General features: G+C 46.9%; 1 protein-coding gene across 9 annotated transcripts in view; it reads right to left on the reverse strand.

Annotated features, from left to right (window-relative positions):
- Nucleotides 1–752: 752 nt before the first annotated feature.
- CCDC136 (coiled-coil domain containing 136) overlaps nucleotides 753–22,211 on the reverse strand; it is a 30,872-nt gene continuing 9,413 nt past the window's right edge. The window contains exons 5-19 of one of the 9 annotated variants that reach the window (XM_064373621.1): nucleotides 21,450–21,773; nucleotides 17,839–17,950; nucleotides 17,086–17,254; nucleotides 16,702–16,842; nucleotides 16,208–16,366; nucleotides 15,740–15,910; nucleotides 15,064–15,249; nucleotides 12,958–13,152; nucleotides 12,231–12,458; nucleotides 10,284–10,787; nucleotides 9,673–9,894; nucleotides 7,999–8,280; nucleotides 6,987–7,307; nucleotides 5,045–5,151; nucleotides 753–1,086 (exon numbers count right to left, since the gene is read on the reverse strand). In XM_064373621.1, the coding sequence (XP_064229691.1) occupies nucleotides 5,050–5,151; nucleotides 6,987–7,307; nucleotides 7,999–8,280; nucleotides 9,673–9,894; nucleotides 10,284–10,787; nucleotides 12,231–12,458; nucleotides 12,958–13,152; nucleotides 15,064–15,249; nucleotides 15,740–15,910; nucleotides 16,208–16,366; nucleotides 16,702–16,842; nucleotides 17,086–17,254; nucleotides 17,839–17,950; nucleotides 21,450–21,773 (3,116 nt within the window). In that variant the 3' untranslated portion in view covers nucleotides 753–1,086; nucleotides 5,045–5,049. The remainder of the gene's footprint in view (nucleotides 1,087–5,044; nucleotides 5,152–6,986; nucleotides 7,308–7,998; nucleotides 8,281–9,672; nucleotides 9,895–10,283; nucleotides 10,788–12,230; nucleotides 12,459–12,957; nucleotides 13,153–15,063; nucleotides 15,250–15,739; nucleotides 15,911–16,207; nucleotides 16,367–16,701; nucleotides 16,843–17,085; nucleotides 17,255–17,838; nucleotides 17,951–21,449; nucleotides 21,774–22,211) is intronic. The other 8 variants (XM_064373619.1, XM_064373623.1, XM_064373627.1 and 5 more) reach the window with 8 other exon arrangements.

The raw sequence follows: 22,211 nt of genomic DNA on the forward strand, positions 1-22,211 counted from the left end.
GAAAGATTATATTACCTGAGACTCTGCTCTTTGTCTTCCCATTGGGTTCAGCTGATGAGAGGTACCAGTAGAAAATGGGCAGGTGGGAAAAGGTAGGGGAATATATAAAAATTCCACTTAATCATGGCTTTGGCAGGGGCTGCACCCCCTGTGGCTGCCACGCCTGCCTGGGGCCCATTTTTAGAGCTCCAGCTCTTGCTTCCTTTCCATCCTGCTTCAGCCTGGGATGCTAACAGCTTTACACTGTTGCTAGTGCCTGCTACTTCACTACTTTTTGTTGCTTCTCCTAACTCTGCCTTTTGTACATAGTCCCTTCATTAAACTCTCTTCATGTAAAGCTTTGAGTGTGCCACCTGTTTACTGCCAAGACCCTGATGATTAAAGTCATCTCTGAGGGTGAATCCCTTGAGAAGTCACAAAGGCTAAGCCAGGAAGGCACACATGTGGATCTTCTTAGGGCAGCCTTCTCATGTAGATAGGTGTGGGCACAGATCTAAGGGGAGGTCCTCCCCAACTCCCATTCATTCCATTTCTCCATGCTCAGGCGAGTATCTCAGGATGGAGTTAAGAAGCATAGACAAACCCTCTGTGAGTCAGCTGACAGCACAAGGGGCTAGCCTCATTTCTGCAGTCATCTGCAAGGTGAGAAGCCATATTTAGGAGTCAGACCCTTATGTGAGGTATTTGGTTAAAGGGGAACCGCTCTGTTCTGGTTGTGTTGTGAGGCATTTAGCAAATAAAAAGCCACAGTCTTGCGTAATTCAGTTGATATTTAATTACAAGGAACTCAGGTTCTTATACAAGGCAGGAGATAGGAGTCAGCACTCCCCACAAGACTTTCCAGCCTGGGTGACTGAGGCTGAGGAGATGGGGACACATGGAACATATGGGGAAGGTTCTGGCACAGTGTGTCCTGCCCAAAGCTGAGGGTGGTGGCCACTGGGGATCTGCCCTTGCGCTGGCCAAGGTCTGCCATCACTCCATGAGGCAGAACTCTGACTCCCGCTGTCGCATGTTGGGTAACACATACAGAGCCACAGCTGCAATAGCCAAGATTACCATAGGCTTCCACAACCCAAACATGTTCTGTGGGGACCAAAGAGAAACTGTGAGTGCCCAGCCTCCTGAACCCTGCCCTAAGCCAGAAATCACCTGCCTATGGGTGCCCGAGACACCTCAGAAACTTGGTAGATCAGTCTTTCTTACCTCCTGGGTAACCGGTGGAGATAGGTGATCTCTCAGTCCTGGCACCACTAGACATGTGGCCCAACACCGTACACACCACCTTAGGTGGCCACGTATCCAGGCCTCCGCTTCTCCCCATGGGCTGAGAACACTAGCTCCCAGGAGAAGAAGCAGGCCCAGGGGCCAGACTTCCCAGTGGTTGCAATGAGAAAGGACCAGATGCCATGGCAAGACAGAGAAGGGTAAATCTGGGCCTTTGGGAAAAGCAGCAGCACCTCATTAGCTTCACTGTAGTGAAGTGAACTCAGAGTCAAGAGGATGGGGAAGGGGGGATAAGATGGAGGGAGAAATGAAGAACGTGAGCCACGGAGTGCAGGTCAGTGAGAGGCTCTTAGGCAGACAGACTTTGACAGAGAATGATATTGGTTCAAGGAAATCTAAGGAAACCTGTCACTGGGCCTGGGTCATTAAAACACTCCCAGTCACCAGGTATGTTGACTGACTTTCTGGTGCATGTGCTAGAGTGTGCTGAGGCTTCCAGACACTGCTGGACACTAGTGAACACTGCTGAGTCATGGGACAAGTGACACCATCAGAAAATATCCAAAAGGCATCCACTAGGGAATATGGAAATCTTAGAAAAGAAAATACATACTTGGGGAAATAGGTTTTATTTTTATAACTTTTTTTTACTGTACTACCTGAAAGGTAGAATTTGGATTTTGAGTCATAAGCTATGGCATAAGGTAACAGATGGATGGTTTTGAGTAAAAATGGACTACAGAAGTCCATTTTTGGACCATTAATGCTAAGAACACATGTGCTCAGATGGTAATTGATCTTAAAATAAGAGGATTTTAAGCCTGCTATAAAGAACAAAGAAAATCTCCTGAGCTTGTAGAAATAGCTACTAAGAACAATAGAAGATATGAAATGGAAAGCCAAACAATGTTAGAGGTGGATACACAGAGTAATTCATGTAAGAAAACCAAGAGGTCCAGAGGCCGAGGCAGGAGGATCGCTTGAGACCAGGAGTTCAAAGTTACAGTGAGCCATGTTCACACCACTGCATTCCAGCCTGGGTGACAAAGCGAGACCCTGTCTCTAAAACCAAAAACAAAAACTAAGAAGGGAGCTAACTAGAAAAAAATATTTACAAGCTCAGATGTTTCTATCCTAATGTGCACTGCTAAGAATGTTAGTCTGTTCTGAAAGGAGTGGGGAGCTGAAATCCTTAAATGTGACAGGTGCACTTCACACTGGGCAGAGGCAAGCTTCTACACGGGATGGGGAAAGGGCTGGTGTGGGTGTCCCAAAGGGGTAAGTTGTGTCAACTTTCCTTTTAAACTAGGTGACCAAAGTGACAAATCACTAGAATCATGTTTTTGGATGTGAGTTGTCTGATAGGATTTTCTGTGATATCTTTGCAGATAATATGCAGAAATAAGGGTAGGATGACAGCACAGTTTGTGGTATGAGAAATAAGTGACCAACGAGCTGAATAGAAGAACCCTGAGAGACAACACTCCAGAGGCTCTGTCCTCACTTGTTACTAGATGAAGACAGGGAAGGCGGGCTTGCCACCCCTGTAGATGACATGAAGGTGGCAGAGACAATGAATATTTTAAAACCACAGGGTCAAGATTAAAAACACACACACGAAACCTCATAAGGTAAGAACAATAAACTATAATGGTGAATAATAGAAAATTCTGCCTTTGAAGGCTCAAAATCAAATGCAGGTACAGAATGGGGAGAGGATGCTCAGCATACACAATCTGCAGAGGGGCTTATAAACAATACATGAAATAAGTTAATAATATATTAGTTACCCAAAGAGCTAATGTGACCTGAGGTAGCCTAAACAGAAGAATGGTATCTTCCTACTTAAGATCAACAAAGGGAAACTGCTCAAAACGAGGAGAGACGATAAGGAGAAGCAAGATTGGAGTCTTATCTGTGGCTAATATTGAGTCCTTATAATCTGATTTGCAGCTTCCTGGCTGTTTTACTTAACCTCTCTATGCCTTAGTTTAATCATTATAAAAGAATAAAAGGAATAGCTTCTTCACAGGGTAGTTGCAAGGATTAAATCAGTTAATATATGTAAAGTGATTAGAACAGTAACTGACACATAAAATGCATTTTGTAAGTGCGTGCTCTTTTAATTATTGATGTGGTATTTTATAATTTATAGAATACTTTCATCTATTTTAACTCATCTGGTTCTGACAAAAACCTATGAGGCGGGCAGAGGTTTGATCATCCTTTGCTTACATCTGAAGAAACTAGAGTTCAGAGAGTGCACTTTGCTCCCTGGGACAATGCCTGTCAGTAGGTACAGACTGGACCAAATTCTTCTGACCACCTGGCAGCCACGCTTGCTACCACACTGTGCTCCCTCAGGTCTCGGCTGCACAGATGCATGTCGGGGCCCCCGGAGCTCTGGGGATAACAGGCCCCACCAGGAGAACCCTTCACCTGCAGTTCTTCCTCTCCCTCTGATTGGGCTGGGCTTAGTCTGACGTGGTGGAAGGCTGTGGCTGAATGCTTTGGGTCTCACCTATAGGACCTTAAGACTTCTGGGGGTGCACAGAGGAGGAATAGTCATAGAGAGGGACCACGTCACTAAAGCAGTTATGGACCAGGGAGTAAAGGGAATACCTAAAGTCAAGAAGAAAGGCGGAGGCTTGAAGATGAGTAACAGAAAATCTGGGAGGGAGCAGGAGGAAGCACAGAAAAAGAAATGGAGAGAAGTGCTACCAACAAATGCTCCAGCTGCCACCCTGTGCATCAAGCCTGCTATACACCCGTTCACAGGAATGTGAGAAGAGAGGGGAGTGGAGGGGGTGGCAAGGAGAGCATGAGAGAGGAGCCAACGCAGGACTATAGAGAATACCTTATGGGTTCCAGAAGGCAAGTGGAACCCGAGTTCTACCTTAGGCCGTAGGAGCACATTCTGCCTCCTGAATTTGGTATCCTGTTGACAGTCTATATTATATGTGTGAGGGCCAACTGGAAAGTGGCTAGAATATATCAGTCTTGATTTCCTCAGAACACATATCTCTGGCTAGTAGAAACTTTTCACTAATACCGCATTCTCTCCAGAAAACCTAGCTTGGGAAGCCAATTACCATGGAATCTGGCCCACAAAAGAAATAAACAGGAACTAATAAAATATTTCCCGGCATTCTGTTCTGACTTTTCTGGAGACTAGAAGTCCAGAAGCAGAAAACCATTCAGTAGAAGGTGCAGAGTAATACAGTAGGGGTTCAGTTCCATTTCACCAAGGTTGAAGGACCAACTTTGGTGGCCCTCCTACCAATGCCCCTGGGAGGATCATAAGGATCATAGCTCTTTGGACCTCTTCTCTCTCCCAACAGAAGAGGGATTCCTTATTTTGCCATCCTGGGTAGCAACAGTAGTGAGAACTTGGCTCTGGGGTTAAACAAAGACAAAGAGAGCCCAGGCCAGCCTGGCAGACAAATATCAGCTCATCAGAAGTGGTCAGGCTTGCCATCACACAGAGGATGAGGGGGAAAAGGAAGTAGTGAGGCAGCTTTGACAGTAGCAACCATGCTGGGCTTATCCAAGTTTTTCCCAGCCAAGGACTGAAACTCAAACCATGTCTCTGGCAAGCATTCCAACCTCCTATGCATTATGAAGACATGCTCCGAGATGTCACAGGCTTTGCAGTAGCCCAAGGAAAAGTCAGAACTAAAACTCAGACTTGAGCATCACCTATTGTAAAATGGCACAAGCAAGAAGCGAGCAGCTGGGAGAAAAGGGTAAGAGGAGAGGCCAGGGCAACCTGCACCCTCCCTCTATCCCTCAGAAGGAGAGGAAGCAATACCAGTACCTGCATTAGGACGACGTCTCAGCCCACCAGCACCAGAGCAAAGCCGAGATGACCACCAGGCCTACAAGAGGCAAGGAGAAGATGGGGGGATCGGGGGTAGGGGATGACTGCAACACACCAAAATGAGAAAGAAGCACGAGGAGAGACCAGGAGATGTGAGACATAAACACATGGATCCAACAGATAATGAAGATGAGAAAACAAAGGGAAAAGAGAAAGGAATCAAGAGGTTAAAAAACAGGTAAGCTAGAGCAGTTGCATGTCTTTTCTGCTGCCTGGGCCTTGGTTCTTTCCACCAGCAGTCTGCAGGAATTGCAAAATTGAATGGGTTAAGCAGCAGCTAGGTCCAAGTCAGGTGGTGAGTTCAGTTTTCTTTCTGTCTTGTCATAGACCTCTCATATCTTGTCAGGCACGAGGTATCTGCACCTATACCCTTCTTGTGACGCTGCAGAGAGTAAACAGCTTCCTTAGAGGAGTAGGGCAGATGCTTTTCCTAGGTCGCCCTAGGAAGAGCCAGTCTTCTACCAGGCCACCTGTCCCTTTGTTCTAGCCTGCTTTCCATCAAGTTTCTAAGTATTTTGGGCTCTAGTCCCTTGGATCCCCTAGGAATCTAGTGATATCATTGTAAGACAGAATGTACTGAAACAAACTGACAAGGGAGAAGGGCTAGTTCTTTCACTGCAACAATCTTCCAGACAGAAACTGGATTTGCAAGGTGGTAACACACATGCCCTAGAGCTGCCTGCAAAAGATGCAGTACCAGGGGGCAAAGGGATCTCTCCATAGGTAGAAACATGAATGTATTTGAAGTAGAAAAATCAGGTCTAGCTCTAGAAATGTCGCACCCAAGGTAAAGACATCTATGAGGCTCTGAACCAGCGCTGGTAGAATATGATGAGTTGAAGGAAACATGATAATGGGAGGGACTGCAGTGCCTCTGACTTTTCACATCTTAGGTAACGGTCCCTGGCACAAGGTAAACAGAGCACTATACACTGGATCCTTAGCGAGTGCTGAAGACCGAATTGCTGGAAATTCCAGATATCCTTAGAGTTGACTGGATAATCCCACCACAAGAGGCTTTTTTCTTTACCTCTGTTTAGGACAGAAAGAACCTCTAATGTAAGCTGAGGACTTACACTGGAAATACTCTAACTCTTTAGGGGCTCTGAGCCCCTAGTTAAGCCCAGGGCAAGAATTCAGTTGCTACATACCTGCAGAAACATACCAGTTACTAAAATAGGGAAGTACTTCTATTCTACTGGTAAGTTACCCCTAGCATCTTGGCATATATATCCCAGGATACCTCCACCTCAGCCTCTCAATGATCCAGCAACTGAAGGGATGGTCTCCTTGGACTAGTCTATGCTCCTACTGTACAGATGTGAAATATTTTCACCATCATTCCCAGGCCCCACTTTCATATCCTGTGATATACAGAATCCAGGGGGTGACACGAACAAAGAAGAGATTCTCCCCTGACACACCCCTAACAGCAACAACAAAGGTTAAAGCTAACAGGGCACCATAGAAAAACTGAGCGATGTGCCCAGGCCGACAGAAATGGCCTGAAGTAGACTTCACACTGTCAACGTCCTTCCTGCAGTGCCAAAGAGAGGGATGAGGGCACAGTCCTGACATAAGGAAGGCAACAAAGGCTACTCTGTAAATGAAAGGACTCCAGAGACCCTACATTGGTTCCCAGAAAAGGTGGTCATTGTGAGGTGGTTCCACAGCAAATGGGGCTGAGCCCGTGACTTCCTGCAGACAGACTGCTCTCGCCTCCCCTTTCTGCATCTCCACCTCCCTGAAGGGCTATGCCTTAGAACGCAAGGCCTCTACTCCTGGAGTCATCCATCCTTGGCAGGGCCACCCATGAACTCTGAGGCACCAGAGTCTAAGCGCCCACTTCCCACTTGATCTAGCCTTTGGCTCTGGTTACCTTTTTGCTCTTAGAAAGTCTGAGGGGGTTGTTTTCTTCGGGACTTTCAAGGGAAGAGTCGATGTTATCTTCCTCGTCTTCGTTGTCTTCTTCCTTCTCCTCCTCTTGCTCTCTGTCCTTTTCATTTTCCTCCTGATCTTCTGTGGATTTAGCTTCCCCGGGATCTGCTGGCTCAGCTGCTAGCTCATCCCCACATGGCTCCTTTGTTTCCTCTTTCACTTCTTTCTCTTTTTCCTCCTCCATCTCTCTCTTTTCCTCCTCTTTTGCTAGTCCATCTAATTTCCTCTGGCTGGCTTTGTAGTACAGCACCACCTCCAGACTCTGTGGGGTCGGGGGTAGGGCAGGATGGGGGCTGCATTACTGTGAAGCTCCTAATCTCATGACAAAGTTGTACTAGCTCAAAGAAACATGACTTCCAGCATGTCACAGTGCAAGGGTGCAGCCCAGTGGTCTGGGATTGCGAGCCAATCCTCCTGAGCATATATAGAGGAGATCATACCTCACCTCTCAGGACACTATGTCTGGCCATTAAGCCATGTCAGACAGCTGCCAGAACTAATGAGTCTTGGGCTCTGCACCTAAATTGTCGTGTCCTACTCCTATGGTGACTCTTCTTTTACCCAATCCTCTTTCACTTATTAGTACACAACTATTTTTAACAAATTCTTCCCTCTTCATCTGTTTGGTACTTCTCTTGGGCATGCAACCCAGGAAGAACAGGGGCCCCAGCAAATGGGGCTGGGTGAAATGAAATAGTTGTCCAGCCTAGGGGCTGTGGTCCTTTGGGGCCACACCTCCCGATGTGAGTTGTCTGGGTTCCACCCGCCCAATCGCTTCACAGGAAAATGGAGCACCCACTTTCCATTAAGATGGGAACCACTGTAGACACTTCAGAGATCCCAGAAGCTTCTCTACAAATCCCTTGCCTGGTTGAAAGGGCAGTGGAGATGATGCTTCTTCCCAGGATCTCCTCCTCCTTTCTGCTTCTCTGGCTACTAAGGTTACTACTCACCTTTCCGGTCTCAAAGTCGCTCTCGGGAGTATCCGAGTACGGCTTGGTCACCTTTTTAGTTTTAACCCCATTGGCACTCTTGTTCATGTTCTTATTAGCATTCTTCCCCCGGGCTTCTTTGAAAGTGGAGGGTCTCTTCTCCCTGAGCTGGCGGAGCTCCTCCTGGCAGCACTGCAGCTGCCCCTCCAGCTGCTCCTGCACTGCCAGAAGCCACCCCTGCTCATCCATGCTAGCCTGGTATTGCAGCTGCAGCTCCCGCAGCTTGGTCTGCAGGTCTTTGATCTGTTGGTAGTGGAGGGCCAGTTATCCAGAGTTGGTGGGTTATGCAACCAACCTCAGTCCTGCTTAGGGGGTCACTGCCTCAGAAATCTCCCTGCTAAAGGTCATAGGAAGTAGATAATAAAGAAAATATTCAACTGTGGAAAATAAGCCTCTCAAATAGTTTTACAAATAGCTTCTCTCTAACTTGAGGCACCTGACAATTTATATCTAATAAGATCAAAAAAACAGACGGGCATGGTGGCTCACTTGCCACCCAGTGTAATCCCAGCACTTTTGGAGGCTGAGGTGGGCAGACCACTTGTGGTCAGGAATTTGAGAGAGCCTGACCAACATAGTGAAACCCTGTTTCTACTAAAAATACAAAAAAATTAGCTGGGTGTGGTGGCAGGCGCCTATAATCCCAGCTACTTGGGAGTCTGAGACAGGAGAATGGCTTGAGTCTAGGAGGCAGAGGTTGCAGTGAGCTGAGATCTTGCCATTGCACTCCAGCCTGGGCCAAAAGAGTGAAACTCCGTCTCAAAGAAAACAAAGGTCAAAAAAACTATTTAAATTGTGTTTTTTTACTGTGACTGTCTGGGGAATAACGATAGGGCTGCTATCAATTCTGAACCTCAGGGATTTCTTACAGAGTTCTTTTTACAGGAACTCCTACTTCATCCAACCCATCTCTCTAACAGGAATGACGACGTAAAGAACTGTGTTGTACACTTCTGAAGTGTGTACTGGGCTCCTGCACCTCACCCTGGAAACAGAGGCAAGTCACACCCTGCTCCCTCATCTCGGGTTTTGTCTTCCCTGGCTGATGGCAACACGTCACCATTTCCTCCATAGGTACCAATACTAGCCAATCTGGACCCATTTGTTCGCTGCTCTCTGAATCTCTCCCATGTGTATACAAAGAGACTCCCACTGGACTGTGAACCCCTGGCCAGAGACAAGGCTTCTGTCCCATTTCTAGGAATGGGACATCTTGGCACTGTGAGAGATCCAAAAGGAGACATGTCCCTGTCCTTGAGCTGCTTACAGTCTAGTTGGTGCTCCTAGTTGGTATACTGGGAGACACGGCAAATGCACACACAATGATGAAAGATTGGCAAGTGCAAAAATACACTTCTACAGAAGTGGTCTAGAACACAAAGCAAAAGAGAGAGCAGGAGTGGCAAAGGGAGAAAGAGAGAAATCATTGATGAGAGGAGTCCTGATGACTAAACTAGTAAACCCCAGCTCCTTGAGCACTTGGGAAATGTCATCAGGGATGCAGCAGACTGCCCAGCCTCTGAGCCGCATGCTCTCCCTGCTTTGTCTCTCTCTCTTTAGCCTCTCTGAAGTGGCCATTACTCCTCTGGCTCCAGGGGCTCCCAGAGGAAACCCTGCCTCCCTGACAGCAGTTACCTCATTCTTGTCGTTCTGGGAGGCCACAGGCTTTTCAAGGCATTCCATGCACTCCTTAAACTCCTTTTCACAGGCATCCATCTCTTCCTTCAGGTCTTTCTGCTTGGCCAGTAACTTTTCCATCTGCTCTTGCAGCTGGCTGTGCTCCTCTTGGCTTATCTGGTACATGGCCTGCACTGCCTGTAGCTTGATCAGCACCTTTGCAACCATTTCCTCAAAGTGCTGTGGGGGAGGTGGGGTGAGCAACAATAGCACCCCAGGAGCACCTAAGCTCCACCCAACTGTGCTGGGCCCTTCTCTGGATAACAAACAATGGCCATCAGGATCCGGAGCTGCCCGGGAGGAATACTGTATTTATCCCCATAAAGAGCACCATGGCTGTGGTGAGGAAAAGGACTATGGGCCTCTGTTCAGATGGGGGCACCTCTCTATGAGAGGGCTGAGGGGGAGGCCAGGCTGCCATGGGTAGAGGGCTTCGCTTACTTCCAGTAGTTCCCCACGTCAGCTCTGACCCCATTCCCACACTTCTTGTCCCTTCCCCTGGTGATGTATCTCTTAAAAAGACAAGAGTCCATCGTCCTCTGCCTGACCTGTCACCTGGCAACCATTACCTCCATGTCTTCAGGTTCAGCAGGTTCATCATCAGTGCAGCTGATGACAAAACTCTTGTGAAAGGTGTCAGAGCTACTGGTGCTGCCGTAACTCTTCTCATAGGTAATGCTGCTGTTGCTGGTGGTGCAATAACTCTTTTCATAGTTCTCACTGGCACTGGTGCTGCTGTCATAGCTCTTGAGGAGGCTCTCGTCACTGGTCTGGGTGCTGGTATAACTCTTGCAATAGCTCTCACTGTCATCAATAGTGCTATTGCGACAGTTCTCATTGCTGGGGGAAATGCTGCTACCATAGCTCTTCCTGTAGGACTCAAGGCTCATTTTTATAGGGGACTGGACTTGAAGCAGTTGCATTTCTTCCAGGCAGAGCTGCAAGTCTGTCTGCAGCCTCTTCCGCTCCTCTAGGAGCCTCCCTTGCTCTTGCTGCAAGAGCTCCTGCTCCGCCTGACTGGCTTCATACAGCACCTGCAGGGCCTGCATCTGCTCCATAAGCAACTTGGATTGCTGGGGGCAGGGGTGGGGAGACATTATCATTACTCTGACTTTTCAGTCCTTTCAGCTGCACCTTTCCTGGTGCAGGTGTCTAAGAGCACATCTTAGCGAATGGCACACCTACATTTCAGCCTCACACCAGCCTATGTCTTTGACTTAGCCTACAGGTAACTGGCATGTGTCAGTTTCTTACTTGGGAAAATCTCCCCAAGGCAGATACTCCATGATTTCTGGGCTCCCATTTTGGCTGGTTTCTGCACTCTGGTATATCCCTGTCTCCTTGGAGCAGTGGGTTTCTAGAACACCCTGGCTCCCTACCACACCCTCTTCTCAGTCAGGTATACCCATTATCCTGGCCTTCAGGCTCAGTCCCCTCCCCCACCCCTAGTTCTAAAATCAGCCCCAGTCTTGAATGCAGCAATATGAAGAACTGGAATCAAGATGTTACTATTAGTTCCTGTATCTCCTTTCCCAATTCTGAATCTGGCCTCTGGGCATGTTTCCCAGGCCCTCTAGGCCTGGCTTCTTGGCTGCTGATGTCCAGGATGAGATCTGATCAGTTAAGGAAATATTTTATACCTGGTTCCCAGCTCTGTGTTACCCAGGCCTCCAGCCTGGCCATCTGATGCCCCTGGAATATGATCCAGCCTCACAGTGTTGACTTTTGCTATACCCTGTTCTCCTAGTTTGGCTAAGATCCGAATGAATAGATTCAGCCTAAACCCAAACTGTCTACCTGCCCTTCCTTGCCCACACTGAGACCTCAGAACAACTTTATCCCCCAACCCTGAATAGAATTGTATGGTGATCTCCACCTGTGTCACCTCATCTGCATGACCCCTTGCTGGTACTTGAGAGGCATCGATTTTCTGGTCTAACCCCTGTGATCTTGCTCTGTTATTGCCACCAAAGTTCCAATAAAGAGACTGTGGTCAGTACTAAGAACCTCAAATGCTAGGAATTCTTCTCTTGGAAATGAAAGGGACCGAATTTGCCTCATATAGAACACCAAAGGTGATAGATTTTGATAACTGAGAAGTGTACTTTTCCACTCAAAAAAAAAAAAAAGATGACATGTTTAGAGTCAGTCCAAAAGAATCCAAACAAACACCAAACTGATATTATACATCTTACTGGGAATGAGTCAAATGATCAGATTACAGACTTTGGGTCATCCCATCTCTGCCCTGAGTGCTCACAGTGCTTCAGCTAAGCACTGTGAATATAAATGTGATAAAAGATAATGGCATCTAGGTGAGGTCCTTTGGCCGTATCTAAAAGCCACCTCTTAATGGAGCCTGTGAGTGGTCACAGCTGGTGAAGGGTAGGGCTTTAGCCTTATCCTTACCCCTGGCCAAATAGGCCTTCCCAACTCTGACCCTTTGGCTGTACCCAGTCTCCCTGCCATGCTGTTGTGCTCAGGAGAACTGTCTCCCTACCTCTTACTATGGTTACCTTGTTTCGATCACATTTTGAGGACTTAGCCAATTTGGAATCATCTGGATTCTCCAACACTTCCTGGAAATGAGATTCTCTGAAACATCGCAGCTCTTCACGTAGCTCTAATTGTTCTTTTAATACACAGTCTTGGTTCTGTATCAGCTTCTTCTGTTCCTCCTGCATGCCTTGGTAGAGCAGCTGCAGTTCGCACAGGTCTTCTAACTTGGTGAGTAGCTCCTGACTCTGAGGCGAAGTAGAAGGAAGGAGGCAAGGGATCGTGGTGGTTACCACAAGGAAGTCTGATGCCTCCCTGGTGCCTCATTCCTGTCGTGAACAATTCCCTGAAGAATCTCTGGGTTGGCTTCACTGAGCCCATCTGGGGACAGGGGGGCTTTCTACGGAGGCCTGCTAAAAGTAGTAATGATCTCTTACGTTGGGATATATTTTGTGGTTTACAAAGTGCTTTCAGGTGCATTTTCTCCAGATGGACTAAATAGCTAAATATAAACTGCTGCACAGATTCCAGAGTATAAAAAGGTATTTTAAGATTTGCAGCCCTTATAAGAAAACTCTAATTGGCTCTATCGAGCTTTTTGGTTTGGGGAGAGTGGTGAGAAAGTAAGGAGTGGTTGGTAAGGAGAAGAAAAAGTTCAATCTTCATCCTTCTATGTTTCCCTAGTCACACAGGGAAGCTTCTCAGAGCAGCTTCCCCACAGTAAGCAGCTGCCTCTGGTGGAGTTACCTTGAGTAAGAGGCCACTCTTGGGCAGTGGCAGTGTGAGCCTATGCAGCTCTTCCTGCAGCTGGCCCTGCTCCTCCTGCATCCTCCTCTGATCCTTCAGGAGCTCACACTGCTCCATCTGCAGCTGCCCCATCTCCGTCTGGCTGGCCTTGTACTTTTCCTGCAATTCTGTCAGTCTGGACAGCAGTGTCTCACACTGTGGGCGGGGGCGGGTATGGAGCGGGTGGTTACTTTGTAGGTAAGCTTCCTGGGTGGCTAGCAGAGCACTTCTGTGCTCTCCTGCCTCTTGTGATTCTCTCCCTGTGCAGTCACCTTGGATGGGTCACCCCAAGCCACATCGCACCCTGGCTGTTTAGATGCCAACTGGGGAGCCCCAGAAGGCTACTCTTTCAGAGCAGGTTGTTTTAGACTGGTAGCTGGCCATGCTCTAAACTTCTACCATTCCCTTCTGGGGGCAGTTTGATAGGGCCTGCTATCAATGACCCTTCCTCCTCATTTCCCCTTTCCTCTTCTCCAGCCCTTTCCTGTGGTGTGTATATCATACTTCCCTCCTACCGGGAACTCTAGCTCCTGTTATTCTCACTAACCCCAGTTGTTTTTCAATATAATTACAATCCTTACTAATAAGGACTTAATTTTACCCTAATTTTTCCAATTCTTGCTTTCCTAATTCTCTCCTTAAATCTTTAGAAAATATGAGCTATTGATCAATTTGGGTTGAAAAGACTAAATCATCCCAAATCATCCCATTTCCAAAAACCCAAATCTTCCAATATCAGACAGATCTCAATGCTGTTTCATGGCTAGAGAAAAAGCAGGTGCTGTCTGCCAGCATGCGTCTCCTTTCCCATCATTTCTTCCATTAGGGGAAGAGGTGATAAGCAAGTCCCAGATCCCCTGGGCTCCTAAATTGTGTAGAAGTGGAGAAAGGAGGAAACATGATCCTGGATATAAAAAGGCAAAGAGACTGTTGAGGTGGCCCAAATAACCTTCCCAATCCTCTGTCTCCTGAAGGCCTTTCCCCAGGGACAGGAAATACTGAGTTTTCTGGTTGAATGTGACCGGCTCCACCATCTTTAGAGACTTTTGGGTCTCTTCTCCAACAGGCTTCAACACCTTTCTGTTTCCCATCAGTAATCAGGAACTGAAAGTGCTCAACAGGATAAATGATAATGGCTTGTACTTTATACACTATGGAAAAGAAAAAATGAATAAGGCCTTTTTTATCACTACCAGAATTTATTACTAAAAGGAAGTGAGATGAGAGTAGTATTCTCTTCCATGTAAAGAGGGCACAATTCAACCTTCAGGAATTTAATTACTGGCAGGGCTCGGTGGCTCATGCCTGTAATCCTAGCACCTTGGGAGGCGAGGCAGGTGGATCACCTGAGGTCAGGAATTCGAGACCAGCCTGACCAACATGGCAAAACCCTGCCTCAACTAAAAATATAAAAATTAGCCAGGCATGGTGGCGTGTGCCTGTAGTCCCAGCTACTCAGGAGGTTGAGACAGGAGAATTGCTTGAACCCAGGAGGCAGAGGTTGCAGTGAGCTGAGATTGTGCCATTGCACTTCAGCCTGGGTGACACGGTGAGACTCCATCTCAAAAAAAAAAAAAAAAAGAAAAAGAAAAAATAATTTAATTACTTTGAAGTCACAGAATAAATCCTGGAAGAGCCTATGTCCTTCTTGTGCTCAATCAGCACTCTGGGCACAAGACCATACCCCCTTTTAAAAGCATTTGCAATCTGCACCAGAAAACTGGCCCCTCTCTCTAGTTGTGTATATGGGCCCATGTATATGTTCTTCTCCACTAATGACTAGATATCACTACTGTTCTAATACCACTGTATAAATATCTATATCTGTGTAAAACCTTCAGATGTTCAGACTGGGATCCAAATATACTGATCCTACTAAGCTGTGGCTCTGGCTCAAAGTCAAGTCAGGGCAAATTGTTTTGAAGTCAGCAGCATGTGGCCCTGCCTCTGCTTCCTGCCGAGGAAGCCCATCAAGACCTTCGGTTGGGTGCCCCCACCTTTTGCCTCTGTACCTCCTCTGTCTGGAGCAAGTGCCCAGGAGCTGTCATCTCTCTGAATGACAATTACCTTATTAGCACACTTTCCTTTGTCCTCTGGAATGGGCTGGGAAGCCTTGAGCTCTTTCAGCTCCAGCCGGCAGAGCAGGAGGTCCTGCTCCAGCTGGTCATACATGTGCTTCTGCCGCTCCAGCTCGTCCTTGCTGGCCTGGTACAGCTGCTTCATCTCCTGAAGCTGGGCGTGGGTCTTTGTGTTCTGGGCAGGGGAGGCAGGCCTGGCCATCACCCCAGGCACTCCTGCTGCTGGGCTTTCTCCTCCCAGGCAGGGACTAAGGGGACCCAACTTCCCTTATCCTATTCAGCCCAAATTTCATCCCAGCCAAGGATAGATACCCAAGATGGACCCATCCCTAACAGGCTTGAAATACAGATCTTCCCAGTGTAGCCTCTCAAGTTAAATAAATACATATAAAAATAATTTAAAAAGAAACACAGGCCTTCTGGGGCTTCCTTTTTTGGGAGGTGGGGAGGGAAAGGGACTTCCTTTTTATATGCTGATTTTCTGATTTAAAATCAAAGGAAGCTGAGAGCCTTGTGACTCCCTGAGGCCACCTTTCTCCCAAGTACCTCTTTGGCCCCCTCACCGCCAACTCCTCCACACTTCTACCATTCCCTCTCCTCTGTGCTCTCACCCTCACACAAGATGACGCCTGGCTACATCCTCCCTCACCTGGAGCTTCTTTTACCTTCTTGTTGCTCTCTTTGAAGGAGGCCGCCATATCCCTGAAGTGCTGCAGCTCTGCCTCACGGCACTGCAGCTCCTCCTGCAGCTGCTGCTGCCGTTCCAGCAGCTTTTCCTTCTCACATGTGACATTCTGGTGCTGGAGCTGCAGCTTCTGCAGCTGGCACAGTAACTCCTATGGTAGAAGGGGCTTTGGACAGTGCCTCTGGGCTCCTTAACCCACTGGCTTTTCTGTCTGAATCACTTGAAGACACTGACAGTCTAAGATTTGCTTCTCCCTGCCCTGCCCTTCACTTCCTAATGTCCTCACCTGTAATGTAGTACTGGAGCAGGGCTGGAGTTCTTTACCTGTGGTGCTGCCTATGTGGTTGCTGGAATTATTTTTAACTCACTACTCTTATCCACCTTCCCCAAAACCTCAGAAGGATGCTCTTAGCACTTAAGTTGTCCCCTCACCTCTGGTTGCTGTTACCTTCTCACTCTGGTTTTCTACAAGTGTGGATTTCATGACTTTGAGCTGCCGGAGCTCAGCCTGAAGTTGTAGCTGTGCCTTCAAGAGCTCATTCTGCTCATCCTGGCTAGTATCATATTTTTTCTGCAGGGTACAGAGTCTGGACTTCAGCTCCTCGTTCTGTGGTAGGGAGGATGTGAGTAGAACAGTTACTCTCAAGAAACAGCAGATCTTTCTATGGATCAGTTGGGTTCCTTGTCAGATGCAGACATCTTGAGGAGCTCCCACAGGTCTAAGGTTTGGTTTCTTCTGTGAGACGGACACTCAGTAATGACCATCATTTCTAGAAGGCAGTGCTATGTGACTGCTACAGTTGGTTTCCCGCAGACTGTGCCCAGTTGCAGGGCAAGGGTCAGCAAAGCACAGCCACACTCACTGTGCCTACCCCCATTGAAGCAGCCCCTCCATGAGGCCCTTCTGCCCCTATCCCAGATGCCTCCCCGGGCAGTGTTTACCTGGGTGACACTGTGGGAGGTCTGGAACCGAAGCACCTCATTCTGAGCACACTTGAGCTCCCTCTGTAGCCGGTTCTGCTCCTCCTCACTGACCTGGCGATGATGCTGTAGCTCTTGCAACTCACAACACAACTCCTGACACTATGCGGGAAATGGAACAGGGAGGCTTGTTTACTACAGGTACCACATGTGCTCTAAGAACAGCACATGTTCATTGTGGAAAGCATGGCATTCTTTGACTGGAAGATTTACATCAGGCAAGCAAGACCCCAGAGTACTATCTCCTGCCACAGTGCATGCCTATGGAGATGTTTCTACCACAGGCTGGGAAAAGGTGAAAGAAAGACAACGAAAGGCTGGCCTTTCCCACCCTCTGTACCCTACCTTCTTCTTCATGTCATGCATCTGCTCTTCAGCATCCCATAGCTGCTGTCGTAACAACTGCATTTCAGGATCAGGCTCTGGGAAATCCATTTCTGAAGTCTGAGACTCTACTGACGTCATACTCCTTAGTGTTTGGGACTCCAGCCATCTCTCTGTTGCTCTTTGTGTCCTGCAATCCAGAACCCCAGGGTGATGCTGGGAGGGAGTTTTGTCTGGCATCACCAGCTGCACATGCCTGGTCCTGATGCCTTCATTTTAGGCCAAAGATAGTAAGGGGACTTCTATTGTGATTCACTGCTCACATGAACAGAAAAAGTCTCCAGCACCTCAATCTTCAAAGGTGTGTTTGGCTCTGGGAGACGCTAAGAGTGCCAGACCATTTAGTTTTGAGGCTGGGCCTCGTCAAGCCCACTCCAATCTGGAAGCATTGTGCCTGCCATTAGACTGAAGCAACTCTTTGCAGACAATAAAAGAATCTCTTCTGATCTACTTTAGGGCAGAGCAAACCAGATCCCAAAGCCTAAAACAGAACTGAACTTCAGAACTCACTCCCTCTAGTCTTGAGACAATTGGGTCGGATCCCCATGTCTGCTTGTACGTGGTATCTGTGTCCTCTGGAAACCATGGAAAGGACTGGCTCTCCAGGAGCAGAGGAATGCTAACTGCCCTGGCATCTGCCTTCAGGGGAAAGCCTAAGGCAAGGCAGAGTCCTGCAGAACCCCATAACCTCTCACTCTCCAGAGACAGCTGTACCTCTCACTCTCCAGATCTGCAAGCTGCTCCGTGAGGCTGCTGTTGCTCTCCTGCAGGGCCTGGTACTCCTCATTCAGGAAATGGTAGCGTTCCTGCAGCTGCTGAAGTTCTTCTGCAGAGGACAAGCAGAGAAACATGAGACCCTCAGGAGGAAAGTACTGATGACCAGCCCCCAGTTTTCCTGTCTTGAAACCTGAGAGCAGAAGGCTAAAAAGCTTCTTTTTCTGAAGACAGAAAAGAGATACAGAGGCTTAGAAGACAGGGCCCAGGAAATTCCACAGGACAGTGGGTCCTTCTCCTCTTCCTGATAGCTGTCCTTCTTTTCATCTGCCCTGATGATTTGCCCTGTGTGCTCATCTTCAAAGCCTCAATCAAAGCAGACTCTTGAACTTTTAGGAATTTTTGAAGGTTTAATTAAGTTTTGGGTTTACTGTATGTAAAGTTTCCATTCAACTGTTTATGATTATTTTCCAATTATGCTTTTAGTACAAAAAGCTAAGAGATGTGAACTGTCACATGTGACTGCCAGTACCTGCCTTTCAGGTATTCTGAGTTTACTTTTATGTCCTTTATTCCCACAGCAAATACACTGGTCTGGATGTGGTAAAGAATTCTTGCCAGCCTCAGTGGCTCACACCTGTAATCCCAGCACTTTTGGAGGCTGAGGTGGGCAGATCACTTGAAGTCAGGAGTTCGAGACCAGCCTGGCCAACATGGCAAAACCCCATCTCTACTAACTACAAAAATTAGCCAGACATGGTGGTGGGCACCTGTAGTCCCAGCTACTCGGGAGGCTGAGGTAAAAGAATCACTTGAACCCGGGAGGCAGAGGTTACAGCGAGCCAAGATTGTGCCACTGCACTCCAGCCTGGGCAACAGAGTGAGATTCTGTCTCAAAAAAATTAAAAATAAAAAAAAAGAATTCTTTCTAAATGGCATTTTATCTGCTGACAGAAAAGCCCATCCTCATCCTCAAGCATTAGAAGAGATCCAGTTGACATATCCCAGCACGTCTCTAAGCACCAGTCACCTATACCTATACTTTTTGTTTTTTGGTTTTGTTTTGTTTTGAGATAGTCTCATTCTGTCATCCAGGCTGGAGTGCAGTGGCACAGTCATGGCTCACTGCAGCCTTGACTTGCCTCGCCTCAGGTGATCCTCCTACCTCAGCCTCCCGAGTACCTACGACTATAGTGCACACCGCCAAGCCTGGCTAATTTTTGAATTTTTCTGTAGAGATGGGGTTTGGCCATATTGCCCAGACTGGTCTCAAATTCCTGGGCTCAAGTGATCCACCTGCCTTGGCCTCCCAAAGTGCTAGGAGTACAGGCAGGAGCCACCATGCCCACCCACCAATACTTTTTAAGGCTGTGATGATACAAACACCTGTATCTGTTTTGTTTCTTCATGATTAAGAATTATGTTGGCCAGGTGCAGTGGCTTACACCTGTGATCCCAACATTTTGGAATGCCAAGGTAGGAAGATCATTAGAGTCCAGGAGTTCGAAACCAGCCTGGGAAACAGAGCGAGAATCTGTGTCCATTTGCAAAAAATTAAAAAAGAATTACGTCTCTTAGAACACTAATTCTACTGATATTTAAAGAGCACTAACTTGCTCTAAGTAGAACACATGACCTATCTTACCTGCTCAACACTCTAAAAGTGACTTCTAATGTTTCCTGTTAATTCTAATCAGAATTCCTTAGAATACTACAGATTACCATAGAGGTAAGGAAGGAAACTAATCTTTAATGAAAACTAACCATGCACTAAGCATTAGACTTGATAGTTTCAGCCTCAGATTAATAAGTGTGCAAGTGATTTCAACATGCTTCACATTTCATTTAATTCCCACAATAGCTCTGTAAGTTTTTTTTTCTTTAAAAAAACTTTAAATTTTAGAATAGTTTTAGATTTACAAAAAATTTGCAAAGATAGTACAGAGTTTCCTGGGAGAGTTCTCACCCAGTTTCCCTAATTGTTAACATCTTACATTACCATGGTATACCTGTCATGTCTAAGGAATTAAATATTGATACATTACTATTAACTAAACTCCATATTTGACTTAGATTTCTTTACATTTTCCCTAAGGTCCTTTTCCTGTTTCAAGATCCCCTCTAGCTATAAGGTTTTATTGGCCAGGTGCAGTGGCCCACGTCTGTAATCCCAGCTCTTAGGGAGGCAGTGGCAGGAGGACAGCTTGAGCCCAGGAGTTTGAGACCTGCCTGGGCAATATAGCAAGACCCCATTCTCCATAAAAAGGAAAAAGAAAAAAAGGTTTTATTAACCAATTTTGATTTCATATCCCAGATACAGAAACAGGCTCAGAGAAAGACCATAACCAGACTATCTACGTTCATCCTGCTAATTAGTGGAACTGAGATTGTGAACTCAGGTCTGTTTGACTCCAGCCTGAGCCTTCCTGCTGTGCCAGCCTTCCTCTCCCAGCACGATTTAATCTAAAGGCTCTTCTGAGAGGTTTGGTACAGCTGGAAAAACTTGCAGTTCTTTGATTCCTTGTTGATTGCCTCTGCTTGACCTGGCCAAATATAGGACCTCCATTATACTCAGATCATAAATCTAGCCTCAGAATAAAGGCAAACTCTCTGATGTCATGAATCCTAGCAACTAGCTGGGAGACTCACTGTCTGAAAGCAGGGCTCTAGGCTTTTAGGTGTCTCATGTATCACTAGCAATAACTTTTCTTCTCTAGCTGTTTGTGCTCTGATTTGTTGCCCCCCTAAAGCTTGTATTTTGGGAATAGCTAAAGGAGCCTAAGAATTAGCATCCCTGCACCTGGAAGCAGGGCCAGAGGCCCCCCACAAAGCAGTCCAGGCAAAGTACCATGATGCCAGGGCATCAGGAAGAGTTTCCCAAGGTGACAGGTCCCTCTTTGCCCATCCTAGAGCTGGAAATTTTCCCAGGAAGGGGTTTCCCATAGTTAAATCAACAAAGACCCAATGATTCTGAAGAATTCCCAGGGTACTTCTCCATGGTGCTATTTCTTACACCACCACAGACCAATTATGCAACATCTGGGTAGATTTTTCCCCCCTTTATTTAAAATTTCTTTGGGCTCCAGTGATCCTCCCATCTTGGCCTCCTAAAGTTCTAGGATTACAGGCATGAGCCACCATGCCTGGCCTCCTTACAGTCTTGAATTCAATCTGGAGGTTTTTACTGTTTTGTTTGTTTGTTTGTTTGTGAGACAGAGTCTCGCTCTGTTGCCAGGCTGGAGTTCAGTGGCGTGATCTTGGCTCACTGCAACCTCCGCCTCCCGGGTTCAAGCAATTCTCCTGCTTCAGCCTCCCAAGTAGCTGGGACTACAGATGAATGCCACTATGCCCAGCTAATTTTTTGTATTTTTAGTAGAGACAGGGTTTCACCATGTTAGCCAGGATGGTCTCAATCTCCTGACCTTGTGATCCACCCGCCTCAGCCTCCCAAAGTGCTGGGATTACAGGCATGAGCCACCACCCGCGGCCGAACCTGGAGGTTTTTTCTAGAGGTTCCCAATTTATGATCTAACACCACCTTCTACCATTTTCCTACATATTTTCTCCTTTCCTCTGCTTGACTTTACTGAAAGACTTGACTGCTCTCATACCTTGCAACCCAGAGAAATCTGAGAGACTTAAACTATTGGATGTTTCAGAGCTCTTCATTTCCATCTCTGCACGGAGGGAGGCAATCTCCATCTCATAATCTCCCCTAATGCGTTCCATGTCTTCAAGTTCATTCTGCAGCCGGCAGAGATCCTCCTGCAGGGACGCTATGTCACTCTCATGTTCAGTTGCAGAATCCTCCGCTGCTTGCCGCAAATTCTGGATCTCAGCCTGGGCCAAATGCAGTTCCTGTTCTATTTCCTTAAGTTCACTTTCTTTCTCATGCTCTAACAGGGAAATCTCCTCCCGCAGAGAACACAGCTCACCTGCAAAGCCCAAAGGTTGAGATGGTCAAGAGGGCAGGTGAACTAATATACCATATTCTAGAGGTATGAAATTAAAGGGAGACTTAATTCTTGTCTGCAAAGTCCTGAAAACCTCATCTCTACCCCATCAGAGAAGTATAGCATCATGCTGGATGGAATAAAAGGAGTACCTAAGAAGGGAAAAGAGAGTGATTCTATGTAGCAATTAAGGTCCAATAGAAAAGTAGATTTTGAGGCCTGGCACCAAAAGCAATCACTTAGTCTACTGTAAACAAAAACTATTATGTGCTTCTAAGGAATCACCTGACAGTTAAAGACTTAACTTCATTTATAGTATTTTCTTGATGCCCAGAATCTTTCTAAAAATTCCCCGACTCAAAAAATGTATACAAGCCAGGCGTGGTGACTCACGCCTGTAATCCCAGCACTTTGGTAGGC

This window comes from Aotus nancymaae, unplaced genomic scaffold (genome assembly GCF_030222135.1).
Source record: "Aotus nancymaae isolate 86718 unplaced genomic scaffold, 86718_ANA_hifiasm-v0.15.2.pri h1tg000002l, whole genome shotgun sequence".
In the NCBI taxonomy this organism is placed as follows: Eukaryota; Metazoa; Chordata; class Mammalia; order Primates; family Aotidae; genus Aotus; species Aotus nancymaae.